Source organism: Xenopus laevis, chromosome 7L, assembly GCF_017654675.1.
Source record: "Xenopus laevis strain J_2021 chromosome 7L, Xenopus_laevis_v10.1, whole genome shotgun sequence".
NCBI lineage: Eukaryota > Metazoa > Chordata > Amphibia > Anura > Pipidae > Xenopus > Xenopus laevis.
The window spans coordinates 103,988,429-104,014,487 of NC_054383.1; the positions used below are offsets into that span (position 1 = coordinate 103,988,429).

Here is a 26,059-nt window from a genome sequence, read left to right on the forward strand (position 1 = left end):
TCAAAGTAGGAACCCAACATGAAGCCTTGCATAACACTTGGTCCAGGTCACCCCATGTAATGGTACTATCTATCTAGTGAGGATTGAGCTGAACCCCTACCTGCCTACTTTGCTGGTTGAGTAGACTGTGTTGTTGTTGACATAATCAGAGGTTCAAAGTGAATGGCTACACAGTGAGTAAGTACTGCCACTGCTTATCTGTATAATGTACATCACGGTCAAGTGAACCCAGAAGGTCTAGTGAACGTTACCCATGTAGTTCCAGCCCATAGAATCCCTTGGGGAGTGAAGACTTTGGGGACATTGCAATAGACTCTCATCTGGCCTAGGCCAAACACTTAAATGAAATACTTTATATCAAATTAAGTGGTAAAATAAAGAATCTTACCAAACTGGTATATATATTTAAGTAAATATTGCCCTTTCACATCTCTTGCCTCGAACCACCATTTTGTGATGGTCTGTGTGCTGCCTCAGATATCACTGACCAGAAATACTACAACTCTAACTGTAACAGGAAGAAGAGTGGACACAAAAGACAGAACTGTCTGTTAATTGGCTCATGTGACCTAACATGTATGGTTTGTTTGCTTTGTTTGTGTGCCCAGTGAATCACAGGATCCCAGGGGGCGGCCCTTATTTATTTTATGGCAATTTTCTATTTATGGTTACCCAATGGCACATACTACTAGAAAAGTATATTATGAAAATGGTTTATTTACATGAAGCCGAGTTTTACATATGTGCTGTTTTATGCAATACATTTTTTATAGAGACCTATATTGTTCGGGGGGGTATAGTTTTCCTTTAAATAGGTAGTTCACCTTTAAATTATTTTACAATATTATGTAGACAAGGATATACAATTTGCAATTGGTCTTCATATTTTACAATTTGTGGTTTTTCAGTGATTTCGTTTTTAGTTCAGCAGCTCTTTCAGTGGCAGGTTGCTAGGGCCTAATTTAGCCAAGAAACTAGGCAGTGGTTTGAATAAGACTTAAAGATGGAAAAGGAGCCGAAGGAGAAGTGACAAAATTGTATCCTCAAAGAGCAATAGCTTTTTCACCACTGGAAAGAGGAAAAAAAAGGAAGTTAGAAAATAAATAAATAAGGAAGACCAATAGCAAACTTGCTAGTAATAAAACATACTAGAACACACTAAAAGTTAAAAGGTGATCACCCCTTTAATAAGTAAATGGACACTGAACAACAGTGTGAGGCTTCACTTGTGTTAGTTATTTCACTAAAAGCAATAGGGGGGCCCCATTCCGCTATTATCTGCTAGAAGGTTACCCTGAACATCAAGCTCTATGTTATGATTAATGCAAATAAATATCCCCATTGCACCCGACTGTACCTTTTTTCCCCTCTGAACAGTCAAATTCACAGATTTCCAGAAAATGATCGGAGCTTGAACTGGATTGCGTGTGAGCAGTAGTGTGTGACCAGCAAAGAACTAATGGCGACCAAAACCTCATGATTATTAAACACCACTGTGAGAGATGCCATAATCTACAGAGGTAAAATGTGAAATCTTGTTCCTCTGAGAATAATTTCATTCCTCACAAGGACATGAAACACAATAACCAATATTTAGATAAAAGTTTCACTTTGAATTTTATTCATGGTAATGCAAACCCAGGAAATATGCACACTTACATTTATATAACAAAACAAAACCATGTCATATTTGTACTAAAATTCTAAATTCAGCTGCATAAACCAAATACTGCCTTTAAGTGCTCAATAGCAAAATATTTATACAAATTAGAGCATAAAATGTCATATGCCTTTTAAAATAGCATCCATTCCCAACTATGAATGGATATTTGATTTTCTGTATTTGATTGCAGCCATGTAACATTGTCTAACAAGATAGGAGATGCCCAACTGCTAAGTAAGTATAAACATAAGTATAAACGCAACTATATTTGCCTTAGAAATGGCCTGGAACAAAGTACATTATCTGCTGGAATCTGGTGGGTTTCTTTCCTCTGAAGTGGGATGAATTAGCATAAATCCAACAATGGACAATCGGACATTCATTTATCTCCCAAGCAAAACAAAATAAATAACCCTCTTACAGTAAGGCTTTATATGTGATGCCCAGGTATAATAAGCTGGCACATCCAGCCAAATACCAGCCATGCAATACATTTACATTGGAATGGCTGATATTTTTCCAAGGGAACATATCATCTAACATATCTGCCTCATGGTATCTCTATGGCACAAAGACATAATGGTACATAAATTATTCAAGACTGTATCACTAACTCACCAGTCCATGCTCAAAAGCACAACGGGAAACTCATCCTGCATAAATACATTTAATACCTGTACAATGGCCAATTGATAGATTTGAACGAACTGGTGTGAATCTTAGGGCCATTCACAAATACTAACTTATATGTAAGGCCAAGAGGGTTAAAGTTAATACATGCATTCACAGCTTCATTTTTCATATCGTACCAAAGATATGATGCATCGAAGACCTAATGAACTGTAATGTGCAGAGCAAAACAATAAAGACAAATGTAGCAATGGCAATATAATTATTCCAACAAATATATTTTCTGGCCAAGTTACAGAACACTGGCAAACATGAGAAGGGTAGGCAGCAGAGAGTTTGCATACAGACAAGAGTAAAACCAAAGCGACTACTGAATGTATTGTTGAGCTTTGCATGTACAGGTATTGGACCAGTTATCTAGAATGCACAGGACCTGGGGTTTTCCGAATAAGAGATCTTTTGGATCTCCATACTTTGTCTACTAAAAAATAATTTAAACATTAAATAAACCCAACAGGCTGGTTTTGCTTCCAATAAGGATTAATTATATCTAAGTTTGAATCAAGTTTAGGATACTCTTAGTATTATAGAGAAAAAGGAAATTTTTTAAAATTTTTACTTATCTGATTAAGAGTCTATGGGAGACAGCTATCCCATAATTTGAAGCTTTCTGGAAAACAGGTTTCTAGATAATGGATCCTATACCTGTACAAAGTTTCTCCCATGCTTAGTATAATGTAACATATAAAAGTTTCAAATGCAACTGTGTGCATTTATACAGAGCACACACAGTTACTTTGCATCACTCGGATCGGAGACAGAATATTTATATAGTTATGGGAAGCCAAAGATGCCTGTAATTTAGGCATGGGCAGGTGAAGGTCCTTCAGATGTTCATAAACTGCACATCCCACCGACAGCAAAGGGTTATCAGGGGTATTGACACAGTAAAGCTGGGCATGTACACTGGTATCTACTCATTTGGGGATCTCTAGATTTGGCCACCTATTTGGTGAGCCACTTGAGGCTTATTTCATTGTTGGCCTGATGGGATTTTAAATTTTTTTTTTTTTTTTGGAAAACATAAAAAACAGCTACAGAAAAAACTTAGTTTTGAAAGAAACCATTATATGAGAATTGGATAAGAAATTGTCAGCACAGACAATTATATTTTGGCATTAATGGCTCTTTATAGCGGACCAGACCATATACCATACATATAAGTTCATGTTGCTCAAACTTCTTTTCTGTGCAATTTACATGCATTATTATGCTAATGTTATCATCATTCATATGTTATTTCTATAGCGCAGAGGCAGTGCTTTATGTTGATTGTTCATCATTCACATCAGTCCCAGCATGCAGCTACAGTCTGATTCGCTATTGGTAGCACTTATGTGAACTGGCAGCCTAAAGGATATTCCATTTGGCAGTTCACATTGTTTTTAGACAACCAAAACTTGCCTTCAAGGCAGGAATTAATAAAAAAGCACCAACTTTAATGGCCATTGAGAGCAACATTGAATGGGTTGATGGGCAACTTGTTGCTTGAGAGCCACTGGTTGGGGATCACGGACATAAGCTGTGTAAAACTGCTAATATCATGAAATCCTAAAACAAAAGCATATTTATGTAAATAGCAAAAGTGCTCTAAAGAGCACTCTAAAAAAGTTATGCGAGGGTTTATGTCCACTAAGAAAGTGTATGTTACAGCATTCCATTCCAAACTGTATAGTATATCAGAGACACTATCTCACAGACCAGGAAAGGATGTTCTGACTCTGCACAAAAAAACACACCACTTTATTAAAAAATATTTTTGAAGTACTCTCTTTTCAGGACTAATGCATTTCAAGCAACTATCTTCTCAGAAGCAAGTGCACCTAATGTTGCAGGTGATCACAGTAGCGTTGAATGGGTGAGGGGTGCAGATTTTGTGATCTTTGTTAAGTGCCCCATGGGACAAAAGACTCAACCATCCCTGTACCATTGCCCTAACAGTGCAAAGTTTTCTGTCCTGTAAAATGGTGTTTGGCCTACAGTGGCGTTATTCTCCTTAGTAATTACATTAACGTGCTACTTTATATATGGCCAAAACATTTTTAAAAGTACCAAGTCCCACGTAATTCCTAATAATTCTAAAAATAATCCATACATGGATTTTCAGTTGTACATTATGCGTTTATGGGTATGCCAGATCTTCCTTCCCAGTAATCCATAAAAATGTACTTAAAGTAAAGCAGGGCCGATTCCAGTTAAAGAAGAACGAAAGGTAACAACTAACCATTTCACACTATAAAAGTTGTAAAATAATTGTGACCCCTCGGTATGTTTTTAGCCCTCAAAACAAAGTAAATAATTAATTTGGGTTGATCAAAGTTCACAAGCTTTGTCTCGGAACGCTGCCACAATCTTAGTTACACTACCTTCCTAGCATGCATGTGTGAAGAATCACTGCCCTTGACTCAAGCTATCACCGTGAATAGGAGGATCTTTTAATCTTTTTAAGCATGCACATGGAGACTCAAGGCTGCCCTGGCACTGGGGAGGAAACAGACTTATTTTGGTGATGTCGTCCAGCTGAGAGACTCGCTATTCTGAAGCAGCGCGCTTGCTATAGAGCGATACTGAAGTTATACTTTTACTTTACCTTTCGTTCTCCCTTAATACACAGAATAAGGAGAAGGGGCAATATTCTAATGCACAATTGTTGACTACTAAGTAAAGAATAAACACACTGCTAGCACAGGCAGAGTGCCACCTACCCCATTACAGTCAGGAAGTTTTGGTCTATATAATGGTAGGATATATTATTGTAACATTTGGCTTTTTTTCTTTTGTAGTCCCTTTAAGGGGCCGAATTATTATGGGTCGAAGTGAAAATTAGAATTTGAAATTCCGATTTTCAAGTTTTTATTATGGTCAAAACTGTAAAATTCGACTAGGGAGTTATTCAAATTCGATTCAAGTTTTTAAAAAAAATTTAATTAGATTTTTTAGATTTATTATACTCTGGCCCTTTAACAACTTGAATTAGACTATTCTCCACCTAAAACCTGCCGAATTGCTCTTTAACTCAATGGAAGAGGTCCAGGGATCATTTTGGAGTTTTTTGCAGCCTTCCTGACATCTGAGTTTTTTAAATTTGAATCAAATTAATTAGATTAATCGATTTAATTCACCCGAGTTTTACATTTTGTTTTTTAATAAATTGTTCGAATTCATGAGAGTTTAGGGGAGTTTTTAAAAACTCACATGAATTCGAAATTCAACCTTTGATAAATGTGCCGCTAAGTGTAATATCAATAAAAAAACAAAATATATAAAATAGCCTTTTTACAGTGAAAAGTCAATATTTGCATCCGGGCTTATGTAGAATGGTGCTCTGTAACAGGGATGTCAACAACTGCAGCTAGTAGATGTCTTTGATACCGCTTCTCTAAAATGTAGGGAGCAACAATTTATCCGATTTGTGGGATCAATACTTGCCTTTACTGTGACAGCCAGCAGTGAATGTGAAGAGGAAATACAGGAAATAAATATTTACATAGCTGTAAATATTTGACTTTGAGCAACTGTGAATAATTTACACAAACAGTTTTTTAAGGCAAAGTACGGCAGTCCAAGACAGTATAAAAAAAATCTTAAATTGGCTCTACTTATGTTCTCTCCTTTTTAACTGTTTGTTTCTCTTCATTTTCCCAGCTCCGAAAACTGTAAAATCATACTCCGAGGTTACATAAGGGATTGCTCCTTTAGCACCAGGCTGTATTTAACAAAAAAAAAAAATATGCATATAACTTTAATAAGAAAGGTACTGAATGCAAAATGCATATAATATGTGTAAAAAAGGAACATGAATGCAAGAAAGTTTCCACATAGTATTAGGCACAGTAGCAATCTAAACAAGACAATTATTTGTAAGAGTGGCCATACACGGGACGAGAAAATCTGCACTCAAAGTCGGCAGCTTATTGGCCAGAATATGGGGCCCTCCGACGGACTTCCACAATCAATATCTGGCTGAAAATCAGCCAGCCATTGATTGGGCAGTCTTAAACTTTCCATCAGTTCGAGGACCGCATAGGTTTGGATCTGCCCATATATGGCCACCTTTAGTTGCATAAATTTGTTAGATATGGGGGTATTATTTCATTTACTTTTCGATGCATGAGGGCAGATATCTGACCAATGGGCTAGAATTAGTAACTGAACACAAATCCACCATAAGGAATGAAGTGTTTAAGAGATACATGGACATGTATGGATTGAACCAGGTAACCTGTATTGGTTAAATATTGTGTTCAACCTTGTTTTGCTACCTTGTACCTGGGGGGTGTCAATGGTCAGTCAATTGCCTTAAAATAGGATACGGTGTCATAAGTGATAATCATTCTTGAGGCGGGTTTGGTAAAAACCTGAAGTGTGTGTGTGTGAGTGTGTGAGTGTGTGAGTGTGTGAGTGTGTGAGTGTGTGAGTGTGTGAGTGTGTGAGTGTGTGAGTGTGTGAGTGTGTGAGTGTGTGAGTGTGTGTGTGTGTAAAAAATCTTGATAAGGGCTCTGGACACAAGCCAAAACGTTGATTACTGCAATATGTTAAAATAAACCATTTTATTTATTGAAGAAACCCCATTTTATTTATATATATATTTTTTTTACCCTTTTAGATTATTATTTATTAGTGTGCATATTCAATACTACTTAGAATTTCATCCAAGTACATGCATAGAACAATAAAGAATTAAATGGAGTAATTTATTATACCTGATTTTTGAAGATGGCATGTGGTACGGAGATGTTTCCTATTAGTAGACAGTTTACCAGTCTTAAGGACTCAGGCACCAATGGTGTAAGTACATAGTAAACCTTTTTTTCCATATTGACACCCCGAACAATTCCTGTTGAAATGAAGTGTAGCTTTAATCAGTTTTCCAGTAAGTTAACACAATATACACAATAGGCCTACATAGAAAATATGATAAACTCAGCTCCCTGCAGGTGTGGCGGGTACTAAATCAGGAAGAAATTTCAGACATGCATATAAAACAGATATAAAGCAAATTAAAAATCAGATTTTAGTATTTTAGTAATGGGCAGTCTAGATGGACCATTTCGTTATTTTCAGCCTTCAAATGAGTATTATGGCTCAAATATGGCTGTAACGACAATTTTATTTTAAAACAGCTCCTGAATAAGTAACATAGTAGACAATTGGTCCATTATATAGAAAATCCTCTGAAAAGGCAATTGGTCTAGTAATGGAGGCCAGCGGGTCATGTGCAACCCTCAAATAAAGTTTTAATCTTAAACCAGAATTGGTTAAGGTGCCAATACACAGGACAATAGGTATGGCCACCTTCCCACTGTGATGTTAGGTAAATTACAGAAGTGAGAATTTGAGGCTTCAAACATGTCAGACCATCCAACAGGATCACACTACAAACTACATAAACATATATATAGGCATGTATGACCCTCTTAAATCTTAAGCACCCTCCTAGTGATTATAATCACTTACCAGAAACCCCAGGCTGGTGTAGGAGCTTGTTTGCTGCAATTTTCTTCTGCTTTCTTCAGGACTGAGTAGGCACATATGCCGTAGAGTGAAAAGGCTGGCTTTTTTTGCATCTAGGTTCAGCTTTTCACTCTACTGCCCATGCGCCTATCCATACCGGAACAAAGAGAAGACAGGAAAGTGATTATATCTTTCCTTCTCCTTTAGGGCACTGTCACACGGGCGCTTAAGCTACTTTCCCATGTATGATGTAACTCCCCACATTACCTGGTCAATTACATTAGTTGGAATCACCACACGTAAAAAATATTACAGGCAGCAAACCAGAGTAATAAAAGCATTCTTCTGCATATTTGGCAATAACCCAAGATCAATGTATTTACAACTCTTATTCCAATTAATGAGAAGGGGCAGGTGTTGTTGGGCACTTGATCAGCCATGGAAAAGGAGATTTCCCTGTATTACAGAGACCTAAGGCTAGGGCCAGACAGGGCTGAAATCAGCCTGCTAAAATCCACAGGCTGATTTGGGACCCTACTGCGAGCTGCATCCGCCTTTATTTGTGTCCAGAACCCTTGTGTCGGCTCTGGCATGATCACACTTGCCGGATTTCGGCGCAAAATGTAAAGTCTTGCGTTTCTTTGCCAAAATCCGCTGAGTGGTCCCTTGTGGCCCTAGTAAAGCACTAAACATAAAAGACGAATAATTATATTAAATAGACTCATTTTATCAAAGTCTGATCACTCATGTCATGAAAGCTTAATTCTGGCAACAAACATGCTCAACAGGCGATTTAAAAAGCCAAACTCACCAAATCCAAGGCAGTCGCAGATGGGGGTTTGTGTTAATATAACTGGTCCGTCATTCTCATTATGTATATCATCTAGTATTCGACAGAGACCAACCCAGCTAGCATTGACAGAGTACATGATATGAGATGGGGCCACATCTGAATGTGCAACACGCAACGCTACTGCATTAAAAGGCACCTACAAAACATTAAAAAATCTCTATTAGAGAACCTGGAGGTAAATGACACAAACATGTGCATTTCTGTTTTCCCTCAGCCAAGGGGTGTGATGTGGGGCAAGAGGAACCAGCCATAAAGAGAAAGGAAAAGAACTGTAAAATGCTTAATAAAAAGTCATATCCACAGCTATAAAGCAGAATCATCCACAAGGTCAATGCTTTAGCGTTTACCTGCCTATATCCTAGCAAAGTTACAAAGATGGTTTGAGTTGGCACTAGATTTTTTCCTACACATAAAATGTATTTCTAACCTTATGTATAAACTTCTATAAATACCTGTGGCATTTTTTCCTGTTTTGCACATTCTGAGCACACTTTGGTCACGGATTGTGCTAACTATAATATAATGGTTTGAACATTTACATAATGGGCTTCACATCGGTGTATAAGAAATATAAATCTCTAATGAGAGCATATGAACCGCAGAGCGTTGCTGAACATTATATGCACTAACTGTATCCTAAAGTACCCTTGGCACAGGCTTCTTCTTCCACAAAGATGTCAAAAGAGAAAGCAAAACATGACTTAGGACCTGCAAAGAATAACACAGCATTTCTATTACTCTGCATACTTGCAAGGCAAAGGAGAAGGTTACCTTACAGGTGGATGGAAAAAGGCACGATGCCCTTGCAAAGCTTTACCTAACTGTACATCTTTGTGGATATTTAGAAATATGCATTTTTGAGCACAAATATGGCATACAATTACAGTGGTCAACACAGTGTACACTTGTAACCAAGAAAGGACACTTGTTAAAGGGGAACGAACGCGAAAATGAAAAATTAATATAAGCTTCATCATACTGAAATAAAGAAACCTTGTAAATACAATCCATTAAATATTCTGCATTGTTTCTGAAATAATCAAGTATATCTTCACTATTCCTCTCAGCATCCTCTCTTTATTTTCTTTTCATGCAGGAGTTGGGTGTCCGATAAATAATCCAATATATCTTGTAAGGGAGCTCATTTTTCCTAGAAGATGTATTCAAGCTCACTATTAAAACCACCAGAAATCTGGTCTCTCTACATGCAGGATTTGTGCAAAAGGCAATTATTTTGTTAGATTTTGTTTGTACTGGAATCAATTATTTGAGTGAGCTCTAATTAATCTGCTAGAAAAGGAAGCCCCCTACAAGATATATTGGATCTAACTGTCAATGAAATGATGAAGAGAAACAGATGCAGAGAGAGAGGGATAGTGAAGATAAACTTGATTACACATTTTTTTATTTCAGTATGATTAAGCTTATATTAAATTATCATTTTCATGATAGTTCCCCTTTAATGCACTGCTGAGCTAGTCTGTGAATATCTGGTAAGGCAATACTGTAAAATGAATGCACTTTAACATTTTCAGTACCCTACTAGATAAACAAAAGCAGGTCATATCCAATATAATTGATAATAACAATCCCCAAAAACCTGTTAATGAAAAACTTACTACAACCAAGAACTTTTGTTGCACAGGCTCCGAGTACAAGGTCTCAAGAATACACACAAATTCTCAAATATAGCAGCAGATATAGCATCTGTTTTTTTTGAATGCTTGGGACCTAGAGTTTTCTAGAGTATTTCTGTAATTTGGAGTCAACAAAATTTGTTTGCTTAGCTAGTACTCTATAGATAGAATTTCCATATTTCAGAGAGCTTTCTGGATGATGGGTTTCTAAACATTACATCCTATACCTGTATACCTCAATCCACTGCAGGTTTTATGAGAAGGATATGTACAATTAGGAACGCACCAAATCCAGGATTCGGTTCATGATTCTGCCTTTTTCAGCAGGATTCGGATTCGGCCGTATCCTTCTGCCTGGCTGAACCGAATCCTAATTTTTGTCACAAAACAAGGAAGTAAAAAATGTTTTCCCCTTTCCACCCCTAATTTGCATATGCAAATTAGGATTCGGTTCGGTATTCGGCCGAATCTTTTGAGAAGGATTCAGGGGTTCGGCCGAATCCAAAAGTGGATTCGGTACATCCCTAATTTACATAGAACAAAGCATTAAGCTGTATTTGTACATAAAGACATGCCACTTCTCACTTGTCAAAAAGAAGTAATGTTCAGCAGAAATGTATGTTTTGGTTTGTTTTTTTTGGCACGTTTCAAAAATACAAAAAACAAATTACTCCAAAACATTAAGACCGTTAAGTGCCTCCACACACAAAATGAATAAAATAAAGCAATATCACATTAAACTCAAAATACGGATTTTCTTTAATCCAGTAATGTTACTTGGTACAAAACACAAAATCTCCTTGTTGGAAGAACAGCAGTGCTCACGCAGAGTGGCCAGATGGCTTCTGAGAACAGTATGAGCTTATTTATTTAATGGTGATGTGACATAAGGGAAAGTCGTAGAACATGAATTTCTAAGAAATTCAAGCAAAAACATACCTCTCTTATCAGCTGTGTATTTACATATTTTTTTAAAAAAAGATGTTAGAATATATTTGAAGCTGCCTCAGCTTTTTTATTTTTTATACAGTACCTAGATTCCTATCTGGCTAAATATTCTTTGCAGAATAGGCCACAGCTTCCATCAAGTACATCCAGATGTCCTGACAGTGACATATGAGCTGGGAGCACCTGAGCAAAATGTCAGGGTATCGTGAGGTGGTAAGGAATACTTTCAGGATGACTTTGCACCCTGGGCCTTATTTCTTTGGGGGCCATTTTTAAAGGGGTTGCTCACCTTTAAAATAACTTTTAGCATGATGTAGAGAGTGATATTCTGAGACAATTTGTGATAGGTTTTCCTTTTTTTTTTTTTTTTATTATTTGTGGTTTTTGAGTTATTTGACTTTTTTCCAGCAATCTGGTTGTAAGGCTTCAAATTACCCTAGCAACCATGCATTGATTTGAAGAAGAGACTGGAATATAAATAGGAGAGGCCTAAATAGAAATATGAGTAATAAAAAGTAGCAATAACAATAAATGTGTAGCCTTACAGAGCATTTGTTTTAGATGGGGTCAGTTAACACCCATTTGAAAGCTGGAATGAACCAGAAGAAAGCAAATAATTCAAAAACTATAATTAAATAAATAAAAATGAAAAGTTGCTTAGAATTAGGGATGCACCTAATCTACTGTTTTGGATTCGGCCGAACCCCCAAATCCTTCGCGAAAGATTCGGCCCAATACCGTACCGAATCCTAACTTGCATATGCAAATTAGGATTTGGTTCAGATGGGCAGAATCCTCCTGAAAAAGGCAGAATCCTGGATTCGGTGCATCCCTACTTAGAATTAACCATTATATAACATACTAAAACTTAAAAGAGGTGAACCTCCCCTTTAAATGAATGCATGACCTTTTAGCCCATTAAAGGAAAACTATACCCCCAAAATGAACACTTAAGCAACAGATAGTTCATATTATATTAAGTGGCATATTAAAGAATCTTACCAAACTGGAATATATATTTAAGTAAATATTGCCCTTTTACATCTCTTGCCTTGAGCCACCATTTCGTGATGGTCTGGGTGCTGCCTCAGAGATCACCTGACCAGAAATACTACAGCTCTAACTGTAACAGGAAGAAGTGTTGAAGCAAAAGACACAACTCTGTCTGTTAATTGGCTCATGTGACCTAACATGTATGGTTTGTTGGTATGTTTGTGAGTACAGTGAATCCTACGATCCCAGGAGGCGGCCCTCATTTTTTAAAATGGCAATTTTCTATTTATGATTACCCAATGGCACATACTACTAGAAAAGTATATTATTATGAAAATGGTTTATTTACATGAAGCAGGATTTTACATATGAGCTGTTTTATGCAATATCTTTTTATAGAGACCTACATTGTTTGGGGGGTATAGTTTTCCTTTAAAACTATTATTGTGGATTCTTCCTGCATCAGGCTGTAAGTTGCATATCCCTCATCACATGGCCTACACTGCACAACTAACAACAACAAAGTTATGTTCATGCAGAAAAAGTAAATCTCAATTATTCTCAAAGTGACTAACAATGTAGTATTTTGATCACTGTTACTTGTGTGTGCATACTAGTCTTTTTTTTTCATTCATCACGAATAATGGCACAGGTATGGGAGGGTGGGAGCTGAACCACTAAACGCACAATATTTCAGCAACTATATGAATTTGCTTCATTTGCCAACCACTACAGAACACATCACAAATTTCTTATTTAACTCAATGTCTGCTGTAAAATTTGGAATGTAAGGACAAGCTACATAAAAAGATACTTACCTCATATGGTATTAAGCTATTAATTGGAATGATTTTTTCAGGATGAAAATGTTGCAACTTGCTTAGGTATCCGAGCATTGCAAGATCACGCAGAATTCCACTGTGGCACCGCCTGCAAAATTGTTCAAACAGAGTAAGTGAATTGTATTTAAATATACAACACAGTCAGTTTGTCTGTCACCCTGCTAACATTCACCTTCTATCTTAATAAGCAAAATAGAAACTTTATGAAGGGATATTATACAATGCTGCTCAGATACATTAAACAGTGATTTTTTATAGGAGGAAGTGGTAAATTGGACCATATAATGCAACTCATGAGCAACATTCCCTCTAATTCCTTCTTGGGTATGTGAGCAAAAAATATTCTTTGGTGCGCACATTTTAAACTGTGCTCAGTTTTTAAAAACTGTGTGCTCAGGTCAGAATGAATGCAAAATGTTGAGTTTTCACACAAAATACTTTGTCCTCACTATAATTTGTTGTGTGCACTGGCCTCAAAATTTGTCTGCGTACGCACTAGTGTACATCTTAAGGTGGTGGCACACGGGGAGATTAGTCACCAATCGTCAAATCTTCTCTACTGCAGGAAAACAAAGCCATACGTATAACAGGAAGACATTTGGGGAGATTAGTCGCACATAGTAGAGAAGATTTGACGCTTGGCAAGTAATCTTCCCGTCTGCCATCACCCTTAGAGGGGCCATTGCTCATGAGCTGTAAGCATAATTCATTGGCGGTAAAACAACCACTGACACTTTAAAGTATCACTTAGCCCTTTCACAGCACTCCCTTTTCGGCTCTAATTGTTTAAAGGAAAGGTAAAGACTAAATCCTTGGGGTGAGAAAGCACCATGGAGTCATTTTCTTCCTGTCCCTTCCTTCTTTGCACTGGATGCAAGCCATCCAAGTACAAAGACAATGATTGTACATTGATGTTTGCTCAGAAATACCCCTAGCCAGTGCAGTTTTGTGCCAGCAGGAGCACTGGCCGGGGGTATTATATGAGTGATTATAATCACAGAGGGGGTGCATTTAGCACACACTGGTTTTACTTTTCCTTCACCTTTAAAAGTAGACTTATTCTCCAGGGCTGGCACCCTCCATATTTGGCTACATGACATCTGGAGTCTGGCTTCCTGGCAGGCATCACTGAGCAGAAAGTGAGCAGGAGATCTGGTCTTGGCATCCAGTGTGCATGCTTCTGGTCAGTAATGCCAGGGTGCCCGACATTGGATGTGACACAGTCAAAAATAATTCACACTCCAGGTATTGAGGTCCCATTGGGATTTACAAAAGAAGCAATGCAGTTAAATGGTCTATTGCAGTGGGGAGCACGTAAAGGAGAGTATAAAGGTTTTGTTTTCCTTTAAAGCTTTGATACTGTCCTGCTCAAAAAATTAGAGCATACATTTAGGGGATTATTGTTGGATTTATATTTGGGTTGAAACTGTATTTATGAGAAAGTACAGTCGCTATTGCAAAATATTCTGATTGGGCTACAGTAATGGGCTCTTTTAAATTATTAGAGTAGATGATGGTGTAAATAATTAAGTCTTTATATTAAAGGGGTTGCTCACCTATGAGTAAAGTTTTAGTATAATGTAGGGAGCGATAGTCTGAGACAATTTGCAATTTTTATTATTTGTGGTTGCTAGGGTCCAAATTACTTTAGCATCCATGCATTAATTTGAATGAGAATATGAAATATTACTAGGGGAGGGTCGGAACAGAGTAATAAAAAGTAGCAATAACAATAGATTTGTAGATTTACAGAGCATTTACTTTCAGATGGGGTCAGTGACCCCCTTTTCAAAGCTAGAAAGAGTCAGGAGAAAACAAATAATTCATAAACTATAAAAAACAAATAATGAATACAAATTGAAAAGTTGCTTAGAATTGGCCATGCTATATCATACTAAAAGTTAACCTGAAGGTGAACCACCCCTTTAATGTTCAGCTTTGATAGGATGAGTAAGTGATGAGATACAAAAACAACTAGACACTGTGTTATACTGTGGTATTTGAGCAGAAAAACATGCGATAGTATGCAATATCCTGGTGAATGTAGCCACTTACACATTACCAGCTTCTCCTGCCCCAGAAAAATCGGTCTCAATGGTAATTAAATGATGTCCAGGATAAGAGCGGAAATACAAGTATTCTGAACAGTCCTGCACTTGTTCATCCTCTGAAGAGTCAAACTCTCTGGCTTTTCTCCGGGCTGTGGAATTGCCCTTTGTCAGAAATCCGGGTGCATTCTGAACGTACTTCTGAGTCAGAGGTTCCATATCAACACTGCCTTTAGCATTGATCTGAATTATGTGGCTTGGTGACAGGAGACGTATTATATCAATTAGAAGTAGCAATCCAAACCCTTACAAAAAGAGTGAAGAGTGATTACTATTCAGCCCATTAGTAGAAAAGGTATACAAATTAATGAGTAAAACGTTAGACACAGTCTTCTTCAGGGAGAGGACAATGAGATGTTGTGGCTAAACAGTATAAGACAAAGACAGCAAAGAGAAAACCAAAAATTAAGACTGAACCAATAACATCAGAAAATAAATTATTATACGTGCATCTATTATTCACAGACAAACAAAGGCAACATGAAAATATTAAAGGTGAACGTACCTTTAACCCATCCCATGGTATTAATTAATAGCGGCTCATCTCTTTTATATGAAGTAATGACATATTTAACAGATTCCACAAACCGTTCCATATCTTGCTCGCAGGATGTTTCTCCAAAGTACACCATTTTTTGTGCTTTTTGTTGGTGGGTAAATGGTGGACCTTAAATATGAGCAAAATCAAAAAACAATTAAACAAAAAGTCACAAGAGATTACCTTTTCACCTATAATAATATTTGGCACCATCATAAAGGTCAGGGCAAGTTTCCTATATATAAAAATATATACACTGTATCTGGACAACCCTTCTAAATAGTAGAATTAGCAAATTAAGCCATATTGCTGATGTGGGTAATAAAATCTGTAAAAGGTTTAGATTTGAGCTACCTGCTGAAAAATGCTGGTACAGGTATGGGACCTGTTATCCACAATGCTCAGGACCTGGGGTTTGCAGATAACGGATCTTTCTGTAATTTGGATCTTCATAACGTAAGTCTACTAGAAAATCATGTAAACCTTAAATAACCCCAATAGGCTGATTTTGCTTACAATAAGGATTAATTATATCTTAGTTTGGATTATGTACAAGACATATTCTTATTTATTCTTACAGAGAAAAATGAAATCATTTTTAAAACCGTAGATTATTTTGGGGGTCTATAAAATTGAATATCTACTGTATTTTACAGCTGAGGTATTAACTCTACAAGTAAATCAGCAATACAGGAATAGGATCTATTATAAAAAGAATGTGTGGCACCTGGAGTTTTTCCTGTATAAGAGGTATTACTGTAATAACCATTCATTAAAGGAAAACTGAACCCTAAAAATGAATAGGGATAAAAATGCCATATTTTATATACTGAACTATTGCAACAGCCTAAAGTTTCAGCATCTCAATAGCAGCAAAGATCCATGACTTCAAACTTGTCACAGGGGGTCACCATCTTGGAAAGTGTCTGTAAAACTCACATGCTCAATGGGCCCTGAGCAGCTGTTGAGAAGCTAAGCTTAGAAGTCGTCACTAATTATCCAGCAGAAAATGAGGTTGGCCTATAATATAAGCTGATGCTACAGTGCTGAATATTAAATTCTGATACTAGTTGCACTGGTTTCTGTGCTGCCATGTAGTAATTATCTGTATTAATTACTAATCAGCCTTATATTGTGACATTTATATTCTATGTGTACTGTATATTGTGAGTGGGTCCCTAAGCTCAGTAAGTGACAGCAGCACAGAGCATGTGCAGTGAATCAACAGAAAAGAAGAAGATGGGGAGCTTCTGGGGCATCTTTGAAGACACAGATCTTTACTGCAAAAGGGCTGTGGTTGCCTTGGGCTGGTACAGAGGCTCAAAACATAATGTACAACATTTCTAGCCTACTGCTTTATTTTAACTTTCCTTGTTCTTTAAGTCTACAAAAAAATTGCAAACATTTTAAAAATATATTAAAAATAAATAATTATAACAAATACCAAACTAAAAGAAAGTCATACCAAGAACAGGCTCTGTTATGCTCATCAAAGATATACATCCAGGAGGAGTAAATTCTGTTTGTCCCAGATCACAGTCCAAGTAGCCAACAGAAGAGGTGCTTTTTAAACGGGGAAAATGTATTGAAATATGTTTAAATTATGGATCTTATAAACAAGAAATTTCACTGTGAATCTAAGCCTCTCAAAATAGACATAAGGAGCCGATTTATTGGAATTCAAGACTTTTTTTCCCTCAATTTGAAATTTGAGAAGTAAAACATGCTAAGCTTTTATAAAATCCAATGGAAAGTATTTCAGAAGATTAATAAGCAACTTTATATTTTTTCCACGCAATAAAATACAATCACAATTATTCTATTTAAATTTTTTTCTTAAATATGCCAGAGCATACAGTGCACAAGTACTGTCTCATTTTTCCATCTGCAACTGCGTTTATTTTTTTGCTTAAACTCGAAATTGATTACTCAGCCTTCTCTCGCCCGAACAGTGTGTAATTAAATGTGGAGATTGCCTAGAGCACCATCTTGTGGAATGTTAGAAATAAAAACAACTTACCTTTTCCATGTGTCTATCTTTGATTTGCTCAGTAGAGTAAAATGTTTGGATTTTACACTACTGCTCATGTCTAATTCTGCACATATGGAAAAGGTAAATTAAAAGGCAGCATGGCTTTGCGTTTTTCCCCCAAATGATGCATTTTTCCCGGGGGAAAAAAAATACATTCACCATTATTTTACACATTAAGAAGGTGCTGTGGCTCTTAAAGGAAAAGTACCTTCAGACCGTTGTGCCAATTGGGCTTAAATCAGAAATGGTATTATACACTGACAAATGTACATGTTACATTTAAAGTTTTTACTTACTGGTTTAACAACTGGTTCATCAGATAGCGAATAAAAGTTGATTTTCCAACATTTTTAGAGCCACATACAAGAATGACAGGGCAGCCGTTGTCTTCTTCTGAAATATATAGAACAATACACACATTTACTTTCTGGCAGAAACTGGCAAATATTTTGTGATATGATGTCAAAGGTGCATATTGTGTGCACTATTCATTGAATTCATGATGAACTAGGGAATCCATTGCAATTGCTACTGCTGCACACGGCTTCCTTAATGGTGCTAATGCATTCCAATTTTAACAAATAAGGGCACCAACCTTAAAGGATACCTAAACCTTAAAATATGGCTAGAAATATCAAATAATAATAATATTTTTTATATAAAGAACTTACACTGCCAGCCTAAATGCCAAGCATCTCTAACAGTAATGTTCCAGGAATTCAAATATACATTCAGAAATTCATATACAGAAAGGTCCATAAATATTTTTTCTAATTTTGGTTCTGTACATTACCACAATGAATTTTAAATGAAACAACTCAGATGCAGTTGAACTGCAGACTTTCATCTTTAATTCAGTGGGTTGATCAAAAAGATTATGTTAAAAAAAAGCCTTTAATTCCTCACATTTTTTTTTTAAGTGAAATGCATGCACAATTGGGTTCAGATCAGGTGACTGACTTGGCCATTCAAGAATATTCCACTTCTTTGCTTTAATAAACTCCTGGATTGCTTTGCTGTATGTTTTCGGTCATTATGAAATGCCTCCCAATCAATTTGACTAATTTGAGCAGACAGTATGGGGCCGATTCACTAAGCTCGAGTGAAGGATTCGAATGAAAAAAATTCGAATTTCGAAGTATTTTTTGGGTACTGCGACCATCGAATTGGTTAAATTCGTTCGAATACGAACGAAATCGAACGAATCGAACGAAAAATCGTTCGACTATTCGACCATTCGATAGTCGAAGTACTTTCCCTTTAAAAAAAAACTTCGACCCCCTACTTCGGCAGATAAAACCTACCGAAGTCAATGTTAGCCTATGGGGAAGGTCCCCATAGGTTTGCTAACCTTTTTTTGATCGAAGGATTTTCCTTCGATCGTTGGATTAAAATCCTTCGAATCGTTCGATTCGAAGGATTTAATCGTTCGATCGAACGAAAAATCCTTCGATCGATCGAACGAACGTTTAGCGCTAAATCCTTCGACTTCGATATTCGAAGTCGAAGGATTTCAATTCGAGGGTCGAATTTCGAAGTATTTTTAACTTCGAAATTCGACCCTTAATGAATCTGCCCCTATGTCTCTGAACTCCTCAGAATTAATTTGGCTGCTTCTGTCCTGTGTCACATCATGGATAAACACTAGTGTCCCAGTGCCACTGGCAGCCATGCACGCCCAAGCGATCACACTGCCTACGCCATGTTTTATAGAGATATGGTACTGTATGCTTTGGATCATGAGCTGTTCCACGCCTTCTCCATACTTTTTTCTTGCCATTATTCTAGTAGAGGTTGATCTTGGTTTTATCTGTCCAACTGTGCTGGCTTTTTTAGATTTTTTTTTTTTTTTATCAAAGTCCAATCTAGCCTTTCTATTCTTGATGCTTATGAGTGGCTTGCACCTTCAGTGCACCCTCTGTATTTACTTTCATGCAGTCTTCTCTTTATGGTAGACTTGGATATCGTTACACCTACCTCCTGGAGAGTGTTGTTCACTTGTTTGGGGTTTCTCTTTTTGCGTTGCTGAGTTTGCCAGTGCTTTCTTTCTCAGGATGTACAAAACTGTAGATTTTGCCACTCCTAATATTGTAGCAATTTCTCGGATGGATTTTTTCTGTTTTTGCAGCTTAAGGATGGATGGCTTGGTTCTCCTGCATGGAGAGCTCCTTTGACCGCATGTTGTCCACATACAACCCCCCCCCTCTAAAATCAACTCCAGGGCTTTTATCTGCTTAATTGATAATGAAATAACAAAGGAATAGCCCACACCTGCCCATGAAATAGCCCGAGTCAATTGTCCAATTACTTTTGAGCCCCTGAAATTAAGTGATTGTGTTAAAAAATAAAAAGGCTTTAGTTCATCACATTTTTATGCAATCTTTTTGTTCAACCCACTGAATTATAGCTGAGAGTCTGTAGATCAACTGCATCTGAGTTGTTTTATTTAAAATTCATTGTGGTAATGCTGCTTGAACACAAAAAGGCTTCCTGCATCTATGCAGGGCAAGTGGTGGTTTGATCCATCCATAGGCTGGAGTAAAGTATACATTTGTAGCCTTTTACTTTCGTTTACAAAAGTAGATTACATTTTCCTAAAAAATTTTTTTTTTGCTGAGGAGATATCCTTCCTCATTGTATACAAAGCAGAAGGTATTCTGGGAAAAAAGGCCAATGGTTGCTTCCCAGATTTCCATTTACATGGCATGACCTCAAGGCTGAAGTTCACCTGCATACACTGCACTGATGAGTCCCAATATAATTGAAACTGGCTCAAAATCATTTGAGAAAGAAAATAAGTTATTATAACCCGAAATAAGTCTTTGAATTTTATGAACAAATAGAGTAATATCACATCTACTCATATCAGTACCACTTAAATAAGCCTTAGTTTCCCTACAGAGTATGAAACTAAACATTTCATATGACATTATGTTATTGGCACTTACCAAGGCAGGAATTAACTAATGTTTTGACCGCTGAAAGCCAATCTTCTGACATTCTAAAGCCGCTTTCTGGATCATGATTCTCAACACCAATAGAGTATAAAACTGCATTGTTTGTGAAGGAAGTACTTCTTTCTTTCTGTGATAATTAAAAGAGAATTATGGTGCACAGAATCTGCAAAATTCTGACCAAATGCCAGACCCGAAAGGGCGGTTTGAACACAAATAGTCCAAAAACACATATATAAAGCATAATTAAAGCATATAGGAAGCAATGATAGAGGAAGATAAAGCACATAAACACTGCCCTACTAAGCAAAATGCTTCAAAACTCTTCCACTCGTGCAGTCCCTATGATCCAGCAGTTAGACAAACAACTCCTCGCTTAATTAATTAATTGGTTAACAAAATATAAAACCATAATTCTAACGTTCATATTGTTCTAGGGCCACAGCTACCCACCACAGCAAAGAAAATATTCACCTGAACCTTTCCCTAACTAGTATTATTGTTGCCCTCTGCTTTAGCCCCTAGATTCTGTATTGGGTTCCCTTTTATTTAGCGTGTTCGTTAATGACACTGTAAATAATGTTATCAGTGTTTGCAGATGACACAAAACTATGCAGAACACAATGTGGCCACTGATACCCTTAATGGGTCTATGTCTGGCAAAGCTATTATCAAAAGGGACCTGATTTGAGTACTCAATATTAAAATAGAAAGAGTCCAAAGAAGGGCAACTAAATAGTTACAGGTATGGAAATTCTCAATTATTTCTCAAGGAAATACGGGCTAAATTGGGATTGTTTACACTGGGTAAGTGGTGCTCAAAGAATATATAATACCTATGTAGTACAGTGTATGGGATCCGTTATCAGGAAACCCGTTATCCAGAAAGTTCCAAATTACAGGAAGGTCGTCTCCTATAGACACCATTTTATCCAAATAATCCAAAATTTTAAAAATGATTTCCTTTTTCTCTGTAATAACAAAACTGTACCTCGTACTTGATCCCAACTAATATATGATTAATCCTTATGGTAAGCAGAACCACTTATTACACTTATTTAATGTTAATATGATTTTCTAGTAGACTTAAGGTATGAAGATCTGAATTATGGAAAGACCCGTTATCCGGAAAGTCCCAGGTCCCAAGCATTCTGGATAACAGGTCTCATACCCGTAGTATATAGCGGACCATCCAGCCCACTTCTTTTTCAGAGAAGGCCTTGCTTATTTCAGCAATAAAATACCACACTCTACATATACTACATTGCTCCATAGTAGGAGTATCTGGGTGCTAAACTAGCCCCAAAACAAGCATATATATTTCAGAACACTATAATATTTCTAACTGTCAACATCTGGTTTATTGTCTTTGTACAAGTTCCAATTAATATAGGTCTCTAATGATTTGTAAATCATCCAATTTATCTTTTTATTAGCATTTAATACAGTGTCCCAACTTTTTTTTTAAAAGCAGGCTTATGTACATGAATGAACCATTATTCATCCCCCTTTAGGCTCATAGTTCAAGTCAACCCTATTGTTAAGTAATGGCTTCTGGGACTTCACCACTTACTATAAAAAACAAAAGTCCCAGAATCTATCACTTAACAATGAGCCAAACAAAGTATGAGAGGATCTGCATAACATGGAGTCTAAGGGAGTGGGGGAACTGTTTGTACTACCAAGAGTACTATATACATATAAACATACCACTTTTGTAGAGAATACATTGGTATAATCTGCATGACTGAGAATAAAACTTGTTGTGGAATCTTCTAAGCGTTCCAGCAATATAACAGAACTTGACACTGTGAAGCTTTTCATTACTGTACGCCGGTACTCTGAAAAAAAGAAAGTAGTGTTTTTTTTTAGAAAGGTGTAGATTCTGAAGAATAAATCACAGTTCTATTTCAGTAGGGAAATACACCATGCCATGGGATGCTAGACATGGGTTATACGTACTGCTGCTTGTACTTTCAGACCACAGCCCAATAGGTTGGGTAGCCTGAAGGATCAGCCAGTATAGGTCTGCCATAGGGAGGTGAATTCCCCAAAAATACATTCATTGAGGTTAATAAAGGCACCACAGTATACATTACCAATTGACAGGTATCCTCTCAGCAACGCTCGTACTTCCATACGAATTTCCTTTTTTGTTTTCAGCGGTTTCTTATACTTGAGTCCTTCAATGGACAGAGGGCTATGCGTATGTGGAGAAAACAAGTCATAGGCTTTTTGGTTTTTGACGATCGTAAGGCCAAACACTCGCACACTGCCGTACAAGCAGGTCAGGCTACATTTTCCAGTGAAAGTCAGTTTCTGAAAACAAACAGGAGAAGAAAAGTTTTCATAATCTTTATTTTTAAGAAGGGTAAAACATTTCAAGATTGATGTAGATACATTTAAATAGTTGTTAATGGTTTAAGAGCATAATTCCTACATAGAAGAGACAGACACTAGAAGCACCACTGTTCCACTTATGTTTACAAATAATTGTATGCTTAAAGGGATACTGTCATGGGGAAAAACATTTTTTTCAAAATGAATCAGTTAATAGTGCTGCTCCAGCAGAATTCAGCATGGAAATCCATTTCTCAAAAGAGCAAACATTTTTTTTATATTCAATTTTGAAATCTGACATGGGGCTAGACATATTGTCAATTTCCCAGCTGCCCCAAGTCATGTGACTTGTGCTCTGATAAACTTCAACCACTCTTCAATGCTGTACTGCAAGTTGGAGTGATATCACCCCCCTCCCTTTTCCACTCCAGCAGCCAAACAAAAGAACAACGGGAAGGTAACCAGATAACAGCTCCCTAACACAAGGTAACAGCTGCCTGGTAGATCTAAGAACAACACTCAATAATAAAAACCCATGCATCACTGAGACACATTCAGTTACATTGAGAAGGAAAAACAGCAGCCTGCCAGAAAGCATTTCTCTCCTAAAGTGCAGGCACAAGTCACATGACTGGGGGCAGCTGGGAAATTGACAAAATGTCTAGCCCCATGTCAGATTTCAAAATTGAATATAAAAAAAACTGTTTGCTCTTTTGAGAAATGGATTTCAGTGCTGGAGTAGCACTTTTAACTGATTCATTTTGGAAAAAACATGTTTTACGATGACAGGATCTCTTTAAGCACTATAATGAATGCTGCAGCTTTCCGATCACTGACCATGGCCCTTCACGAAGAGGATTGAGAGGCTATGGAATGGCCTGCCAGTGGCGATGGCAGATTATGTAAAGGGAATATAAACCCTCAAAACAATTAAAAATTTTTTTTTACAATATTCATTTTTCCACCAATGGACCCTGTGATTCTTGTGGTCCAATGTAATTGCGCTTTCTGCAGTGTTTTGACCATTTGCAGGTGTCAGTTGAGAGCTGATTGGTTACTGTAAATGAAGCAGGTTGTGAAGCAAAGGTACCATATCCTAACACTGAGTAAAGTTGCACCTAGGCAGTAACTAACCCACAGCAACCAATCAGTGGCGAGTGTACTTTGTTCAGTCAGCTGCAGAAGGAATAATGGGAAGCAAAAATGTGATTGGTTACTGCCCAGGTGGAAATGTCTAATAAACACAAACCTGCCCGGGTTCCAGAAGCACAACACAGACGCCATCCTCGTCCAACACCGCCGTCAACCCCTGCGACTTCTCCTGGTCTCTGATTCCATTCTCGTGCGTCTTCAGCTTCTGGATCTGGCGCTCGGCGGCGGCTGTTTTACAGCGCTCAGTCAGCGCATTGCGTTGTTTGGACGAGCCGTTCTTCCCGGGACGGTACCTGAAAGAGACCACGCGCCGTGCGTTTGCGTTTTGGTGTTTCATAGCGAAAGCTTTGACGTAGAAATGGAACAATCCTTTCGCATGCCCAGGAACCAGGTTTGAAAACTACGCCGGAGTGGAAACACAGGGCCGACCATTACCGTCCGTGTTTATCTGCTTCTGCTAATCTTTCACTGGACTGAATGTGTCTGAGAAATCCATGGTTAGGTGTGTTCGGCCAGCGCATGTAATGCCCCGCCTTCCAGCTAGCGTTTGCTATTCAAACATAACTTTATTAGAATGGAACCTTGTGCGCATACGCTTTATGGTTTGCTTGTCGCTTCCGGAAGCGGAAGAGGAGTAGAGGGTGGTAGTGTTTATGCATATCATTCACTACACTTTAGGGGGCAGATTTATCGAAGGTCGCTGTGAAGGTTCGAATTTCGAAGTAATCCAAGGGACACATTCACTTGGGGGCCAATTCACCAAGCTCAAGTGAAGGATTCGAAGTAAAAAAAACTTCGAATTTCGAAGTGTTTTTTGGGCTACTTCGAACATCAAATGGGCTACTTCGACCTTCGACTTCAACTAAAAATCGTTCGACTATTCGACCAGTCGATAGTCGAAGTACTGTCTCTTTAAGAAAAAACTTCGACCACCTACTTCTCCATCTAAAACCTATTGAACCTCAATGTTAGCCTATGGGGAAGGTCCCCATAGGCTATGCAAGCTTTTTTTGGTCGAAGAATAATCATTCGATCGATGGACTAAAATGGATTTAATCGTTCAAATCGAACGATTTTTCTTTCGATTGAACGAATTGCGGTAAATCCTTCGATATTCGTAGTATTTACCTTCGGCAGTCGAATATCGAGGGTTAATTAACCCTCGATATTCGACCATATGTAAATCTGCCCCGAATAGTCCAACTTCAATTCGAAGATGAAAAAACTTCGAAATTCGAAGGTCGAATTTTTATGAAGTACTGTTTGGTCTTTTTGAATTCGACGTTTTTTTAACTTCGACCTTTGATAAATATGCCCCTAGGTGTAGTAGCTGCTTCCCCTGGTTTAAATAGTAGCATTAGAGGCACTAGGGGGCAAATTCACTATGCTCCGAAAATACGCTAGCAACGCCTTCGTCGCACTAAGCCAGGCGAAGTTTCGCCAGGGCACCACTAATTCACTAAAATTCGAAATTGTGCTGAAGGAGGCGAAAGGTAGTGAAGTTGCGCTAGCGTTAATTGGTCAAGCAAAGTGAAGTTACACTAGCGATGCCTAATTTGCATACAGCGCCAAGTTAAAGTACAATGGACATATATGTAGCAGCAAATACATTACACTACACAAGCCTGGGAAAGCTTCATAATATAAAATAGAGTGGTTATTTTGCCCTATACATGTGCCCACTGTATAGTTTAGGTGCCATATGTTAGGAAATGTAGGGGGGGGAAGGAGGTTGCCCCCAAAAAAATTTACTATCTTTTTCAGCCTATCACCCATAAAAGAGTAAAAGACTTCAACTTTTTTTGAAGCAAGCCCTATCTACTCTATTGCACTTCGCCTGGTCTGAGGTGGCGAA

General features: G+C 37.5%; 1 protein-coding gene across 1 annotated transcript; it reads right to left on the bottom strand.

Moving 5' to 3' along the window:
• Positions 1 to 1,592: 1,592 nt before the first annotated feature.
• Positions 1,593 to 24,772, bottom strand: nol9.L (nucleolar protein 9 L homeolog). The gene is made up of 12 exons (XM_018226134.2): positions 24,302 to 24,772; positions 22,812 to 23,031; positions 22,423 to 22,553; positions 20,707 to 20,842; positions 18,055 to 18,151; positions 17,192 to 17,289; positions 15,694 to 15,855; positions 15,136 to 15,433; positions 13,057 to 13,168; positions 8,619 to 8,796; positions 7,057 to 7,190; positions 1,593 to 6,059 (listed from the first exon to the last, which is right to left on the bottom strand). The coding sequence occupies exons 1-12, from the start codon at positions 24,539 to 24,541 to the stop codon at positions 5,949 to 5,951; spliced, it is 1,917 nt and encodes a 638-aa protein (XP_018081623.1). The 5' UTR covers positions 24,542 to 24,772; the 3' UTR covers positions 1,593 to 5,948.
• Positions 24,773 to 26,059: the final 1,287 nt, after the last annotated feature.